The 7,179-nt window shown below is 47.9% G+C and overlaps 1 protein-coding gene across 1 annotated transcript in view; it reads left to right on the forward strand.

Annotated features, from left to right (window-relative positions):
• SRCIN1 (SRC kinase signaling inhibitor 1) overlaps window positions 1-7,179 on the forward strand; it is a 347,319-nt gene that overhangs the window by 184,972 nt on the left and 155,168 nt on the right. The window contains exon 5 of the mRNA XM_015412427.1: window positions 3,290-3,313. Coding sequence (XP_015267913.1) covers window positions 3,290-3,313 — 24 coding nt within the window. The remainder of the gene's footprint in view (window positions 1-3,289; window positions 3,314-7,179) is intronic.

Here is a 7,179-nt window from a genome sequence, read left to right on the forward strand (position 1 = left end):
CCCTCCCTCCCTCCCTCCTTCCCTCCTTCCTTCTCTCTTTCTCTCTCTCTCTCTCTCTCCCTCCTTCCCTCCCTCCTTCTGTCTGTCTGTCTGCCCATTATGCTCCTAAAGCAGCCTGTTATTCTCTGTCTCTCCCCCTCTCTCCCTCCCTCCCTCCCTCCCTCCTTCTTTCTTTCTGTCTGTCATTGCAGGCTCCCAAAATTCTACAAACCCAGAGTACCTTGCATTGCTTTTGCCCTGCCTTTCACTTCTGGTGCAAAGTACAGGTCAAAACACCTTTTTTTTTTTTTGCATCCTACATAGGGCTGCCAGCCCCCAGGTGACACCTGGAGATCTCCCACTATTACAGTTGATCTCCAGATGACCAAGATCCGTCCCCCTGGAGAAAATATAGTTGTGAGCCAACGTGGTGTAGCAGTTAAGAGTGGCTGAGTCTAATCTGGATAACTGGGTTTGGTTCCCCAATCCTCCTCCACAAGAGGCCTGCTGGGTGACCTTGGGCCAGTCACAGTTCCCTCAGAGTTCTCAGCCCCACCTGCCTCACAAGGTGCCTGTTGTGGAGAGACAAAGGGAAAGGCTATTGTAGGTCGCTTTGAGACTCCTTAGGGTAGAGAAAAGCAGGGTATAAAAACTAACTCCTCTTCTCCTTTGGAGGGTGATCCAGGTTCGAATCCCCACTCTGCTTGGAAGCTTACTGGGGGACGTTCGACCAGTCACTCTCCTAGCCTACCCACTGGGCTGTTGTTGTGGGGAGGGGACAGAGATGTTGTAAACCACTATGGGTCCCCACTGGGGAGAAAAGCGGGGTATAAATATTTAAATAAATAAATGTTGCATGGATGAAATCCAGAAGCCCTTTCCCATCGAACCCCACCAGTTCTTGGTCCCCTGTGACTTTAAAAAAACAATACCTAAGTGGTCTGTTGTAAAAGGTAGGGGACCTGTGTTTCACGCACTACTGGGTAGTGCTTTGAACAGCTGAAAGTGCTATATGCATTCTCTGATTTTAACTTCTAAAAAGAACATCACCAAGCGACAAGCTTTAGGGTTGCCAGCCTCCAGGTGGGGCCTGGAAATCTCCCAGGATTACCATTGGTCCCCAGAGTACAGAAATCAGCTTCCCTGGAGAAAAGAGCATTATACCCCACTGAGGCATTATACCCCACTGAGCTCCTTCCTTTCCCCAAACTCCACCCTCCTCAGGCTTCACCCCTAAAATCTCCAGGAATTTCCTTGCCTGGAGCTGGCAACCCTAGCCAGCCTAGGTGCTCGCTCACTAGTTCAGGAATCTGCCTGTTATGCACAGCATTCTACTCTTATTCATACCCAAGAGCCAGTTTTCTTCTCAGATGCCCACAAATGCCACGTGGCTCTCTCTGCTGCACAGAGCTGGCGACAGCATGCTCTGAGCTGGGCCATCAGCCAGGGCCCAGGGTGTCTGCTGGGGCCCACTGTGGTGGATTTCTATGCCCTAAACCCACCTTGCTAGCCTGCAAGCGCTCCATCAGCCAGTGTGGCGTGGCGGTTAAGAGTGGCGGACTCTGATCTGGAGAACTAGGTTTGATTCCCCACTCCTCCACATGAAGCCTGCTGGGTGACCTTGGGTCAGTCACAGCTCTCTCAGAGCTCTCTCAGCCCTACCTGCCTCACAGGGTGTCTGTTGTGGGGAGAGGAGGGGGAAGGCCGCTCTGAGACTCCTTCGGGTAGTGAACAGCAATGCTCCCTCTAAGCTGTGAAGTCTTGTGGGCAAAAATTCTACTTTGTGAGCTACTGGCATTAAAGTTGTGAGCGAGCAATTTGGCTACTGCATAAATTAGTTTGCTCTGGAGCCATCCTTCCCGTGCTAAGACAAAAATGTGTGAGCCGGAGGCTAAAAGACTGTGAGCTAGCTCACACGAACTCAGCTTCGAGGGAACACTGGTGAACAGTGGGTTACAAAGCCAACTCCTCCTCCTACTCCTACTCCTCCTCTTCATCGTCTTCTTCTTCTTCCCAGCCTTACACACTGCCCAGCATAGGAGAGGTCATGTGGCTGGTGCAGACATCTGCAAACATGGGCAGTGGGAGGGCTCATGAGAGGGGAAGGGTTGCCAACTTCCTGTGAGCTCTCATTTTGAGATACAACCTCCAGGTGGTAGCTGGAGATCTCCCACAATCACAACTGATCTCCAGGCGAGAGAGATTACCTGGAGAAAATGGCCACTTTGGAAAGTGGACTCTATGGCATTATAGCCGATTAAAGCCCCCCCCTCCCCAGAGCCCCCCCTCCTCAGACTTCACCCCCAAAATATCCAGGTATTTCCCAACCCGGAGCTGGCAACCTTTGGGTGGGGAAATGATGCACGGGTATGTGGGTTGGTGGGTGCAAAGGGAGGCATGAGCAGAGAAGGGGAGGGGGGCTGTGCACTTTCTGCTCAGCCCCCCTCCCACTAGGGAACTGGACCTGTTGCTGCCTGCAGCAAAGCAGTCCAGCGCTGTTGTAGTCGCGTGCTGCTGCCCAGCCTATCTGATGATTAATATGTGCCCAGTGCATACTCCTGCTCTCTGGGCCCTGAAGTCTTTTTGTTGCACTCTTTCTAAGCATGTCTGAACCCTGCTTTCCTAGAGAGAGATGCAATTATCTCTGCGGCTGGCCATTACACTGTTCAGCATGCTCAGATTTCAGGATTGAAACTGGTTTCTGGCGTAGGCTTTGCTTTGAAGACTTGAAAAATCTTGGCAGTGACATAAATTATGCAAAGTGAGCAAATACATCTATCAAGTTTCCTCATTTGCATGACATTTTGTGGGTGCAAAATCTGGTTGTGGTTGTTTCTTTTTTTTCCTTCACGATGGGAAAACGTTTTTCCGGCGTATAAGACGACTGGGCGTATAAGACGACCCCCCACTTCTGAGAAGATTTCCCTGGGTTAAAAAGTAGTCTTATACGCAGGAAAATACGGTATTCCTTGGTGCACAGATTGCCCACCGCTTTCCCCTTGTAAGACCCTGGTGCTGTTTGTTTGTGTTTTAATTTTCTTCTTTGCAGTGAAGTCCTCCATCTCTGCCGCCACATTTACCTGTTTCGAAAGCCTTGCTTGTACAATTCCCATTGACCATCCCTTCTTTATTTTGGCAAATTCCATTGCTTTTGTTTGGAAAAAAAAAACCATTGGGAGGGGACTTTAAACAAAGAACACCAAGCCGTGACTTCTCGCACAGTTTAAAGTCAACTGTTTTCTCAAAACAGAATCTTAATGGTATTTTTTTGTTTTGTTTTTTCTTTTTCTTTTTTCTTTGTGTTTGTTAGCAACCCAACTACTGGAGCTTTAAGGTTAGTACTTCCAATTTTTCACCCCTCCACGCTTTTGTTGAACAACGAATGCATGCGCTTCCCCACCCTTTCTCTGTACAGCTGTGCGTGCAGACAGCTGCAGGACGGGATTCAAAATGTATTGCTGTGCGTGTGGACAGCTGCAAGATTCGAACTCAGGCTTCTTTTTGCCTTCTCTTTCTTGCACCAGACTTCCTATTTCTGATAACTAGTTCCTTCACATGAAACTCCCTGCACAGCACTCCAGGGATATGCTCCAGCGTCTTGACACTGTAACACTGGAGACTTGGGGGTTAACAGTACAGATGCAGATATGTGTACCTTCCTCCCTTTTCTGAAATGAAAAGCAGCCTGTGGAGGCTACCATCGACAAGGGGGAAATGGCAGGTCTCAACAAGGGATTTAGTCCTTTCTCTGCCAGCTGTATTTCTGCTCAAGATCTCCCCACCTCTTCTGCTGTTGTTTCCCCTGCGCTTGTGGGTGTGATCGTGAACAGTGAAATGGGCATGCAGAGAAAGAGTTCGGCACCACTGCCCTGGTGAATTTTTCAGCCTCTTGAGGCAGCTTTTCAGGAACAAAGAGGAGGAAGTTACACCCACCTGCATCTCATGTCTAATTTGGCCCTAAATGCATGATCACACTGCAAATCTAAGCCAGTTTCAGGCCATCTTAACTGTCCTCCTCGCTCTCTTCTGTGCATGGATCTGCTCTGGGTGTATAACTTTCTTTGGAGCCTCACTTTGTGGGGGGAAACAGTGGCCCCTTGCGTGGATGGAAAGCGACACAAGATCCCGTTTCTCATGGCTTGCCAAAGAATCCCAGTGTGGATTAGCAGAATAGTTTGTTTATGTTTGTTTATTTGTTTGTTTATTTGACTTCTGTACCGCCCTCCCCTGGGCACGGGGCTCAGGGCAGCGAACAACATTTCCAATAAACACATTTATAACATTCCAAGAGCTACCTTCACAGATCAGTTAAAAACAATGTAAAGCCATAACAATTCGGTGGCAATTTCAGATGACGCTTAAACTTACAGCAGTAGTAAATCCTAACCCTGTGGCGGGAGAGGAAAGAAAAGTAGAAAGGAGGAGCCAGGCTAGGTGGGAACTGTTGCTGTCTGAACCGTAGGCCTGGCGGAACAGCTCGGTCTTACAGGCCCTGCAGAACTGAGCTAGGTCCTGCAAGGTATGGATATCGTTCAGCGGAGAGTTCCACCAGATCAGTGCCAGGGCTGAAAGAGCCCTGGCTCTGGTTGAGGGCAGCTGGATGGTTTTCCAGCCAGGGATCACCAGTGCATCATTTACATCGTTGTGTGCCCGGGGCTTCACAGAGTGATGTAAGCAAGAGACAGATCCCTGCCCCAAGGAGCTTACAGTCTAATGCTAGACAGCAGTGCCTAGGAAAGAGAACAGAAGAAGCAGAGGATGGAAGAAGGTAGGAGGCAAAACGGCAGAGGATGGTAAGAAATGGGAGTGAATCAGTTTCCACATGTATTCAACATGTGCAAGACATTCCACAAGGGAAAACAGGAACAGCGGCAAAACCAGCGGAAACAGCTGAGCTGACCTCTAAATCAGGCAATGTGCATTCCCATTGAATTATCACTGGACTGGGGCATTGGGTGCTGGCCTCAAACCTCTGGGAACCGTAGATCAGTCAAAGACCTCATGTGCTCCGAATCATAATTTGCTGTAATTCTTGGAAAAGACAGCAGTCTCTGTGAGAAATGATGATGATCAACCCTCTTTCAAGGCCGTTCTAAAATTATGATGCCATCTGTGACTGTGGTGATTTACAGAGCTTCATAAATTCAGTCCCTGCCCCAAGGAGTTTACAGTCTAAATATCTAAATACTGATGGGGAAAGGCACCGTACTAAGGGATGATTGGGGGGCAAGTGCCCATTTAAACTTCCTTTTGGCTAGGGAGGGAGATTGAAATGTGCAAGCCAGCTTTACACACGGTCCCAATGCGTAGGCGTGCCCTTAATTTACACATACGTTTAACTAACTCTGAGAAAATCGCCAGAATGGTTATGTCAGCTCAGCAGGCTCCGTCGTTCACAGAGCTCATTAGTCACAAGTCAATACATCCACAATACTTTTTTGGGGAACAACATGTGCTCTGAGAAACATTATGCAGTGAGTATCTCTTGAGTTTTGAGCAGAGCTGGGGGGGGCATTTAAATATGAGATGCCACCTTTCCCCTCGAAGCACCCAAGCCAAATGGGTGCAAAACATGGCAACGGTCCAGTATTTTCTTAAACTATTATTCCTTTCATTATCGCGTGGAGGGCATTTTAGGAAGTAAAATGTAGCTTGCTTCCAAGCCCCCCTTGTCCAGATTTCCCAGCTGCAGAAGGTCAGAAAAGATCTTGGATTGCATTAGACAATTTTGTGCCTGAAATAAAAAGTTGCAAGAAAAGTTCCAGCACCTCTTCCCCCACCTCTAGTGTTTATATAACGACGCACAGCCAGAGATTAAACGCATGTTTTTTTAAAAAAAATTGCACCTCTGTAGAACACACACATGAAGCTGCCTTATACTGAATCAGACCATTGGTCCATCGAGGTCAGTGTTCTCATCTCAGACTGGTAGTGGCTTCTCCAGGGTCTCAGGAGGAGGTCTTTCCCATCACCTCCAGCCTGGTCTTTTTAACTGGCGATGCCAGGGATTGAACCTGGGACCTTCTGCAAATAGAATAGAATATGCTTCTTTGAAGCCCTTGCGTCATTGTTTTTGGAGGTCAGGTTCATGGGTGGAAAGTGACCTTTGCCTGGGTGTAGTGGTAAACCTCTTGCTGCAATCCAGTGCAGAGTTACTCCCTTGCAAGTGCATTAACTTTAATGGAGTAATTTCACATACGGGGTTGCACTGTCGTTTCATATCGCAAGGGAGGCCAAGCCAGCCTGCTCCCTGACATTCTAGTTTTCTGTGTGAGAGGAGTTCTGTCTCTCTCTCTTTTTTTAATGTGAAGAAACAAGTTGATTACGTGAGCCCCACCCCCAGAAGGCTGACCATACCTTATTGATCACTAAGCCCCCCAAATGCAGAGAGATCGTACAGGCCAGTGCAAGGAAGGACTACGAATAAACACTAGGGTTTTCAACAGGCCTGAAGAAAAATGTCCTGTCCCTTTAACAGAGGTTTAGCAATGAGCAATTGGAGCTTTTCAGGGTATGGAGGTAAATAACATCACCTGGTTAATAACCACCCATCAGTCCTGTATTTAAGGAACAGTATATTTTTCTCTCCAGACGGTTGTAACTGCTAATGGACACTTAAAGCGGCCTTATACTGAGACCACCATTTTATAAAGGGCAGTCTTGTCTACTCTGACTGGCAGCGGCTCTCTAAGGCAGGGGGGTCAAACTCATTCGTTACGAGTGCCGGATATGACATAAATGTCACTTTGTCGGGCCAGGCCATGTATGCCGTACAATGTAATCCCAGGTACCAGAGATATAAACTTTATAAAGGACACAGGCAAAGCCAATTAACAATGCTATTTTTACTCAAAATACAAATAAAAGCAATTGATTCCTAGCAGTGAAAGCAATTGATTTACGGAGGAACCCACAAAAGCCCCAATAATTGTATTTAATCATATGCAAGACTAGTTTTTTTCCAAACATACCATCAAAGGGAGAGTACCTTAGATTTCTATGCATACCAGTTGCTTGCAGGCCGGGTAAGAGCCATGGATGGACTGGTTTCGGCCTCTGGGCCTTATGTTTGACACCCCTGCTCTAAGGCCTCAGAGGTCTTCTCCATGACCTACAACCCGCTCCTTTAAACTGGAGATGGAAGTGATCCAGCCTGGGACCTTCTGCAGGCAAAGCAGGGCCTCTGCCACTGAGCCAAGT

This window comes from Gekko japonicus, unplaced genomic scaffold, assembly GCF_001447785.1.
Source record: "Gekko japonicus isolate JY-2015 unplaced genomic scaffold, Gekko_japonicus_V1.1 scaffold8, whole genome shotgun sequence".
Lineage (NCBI taxonomy): Eukaryota > Metazoa > Chordata > Lepidosauria > Squamata > Gekkonidae > Gekko > Gekko japonicus.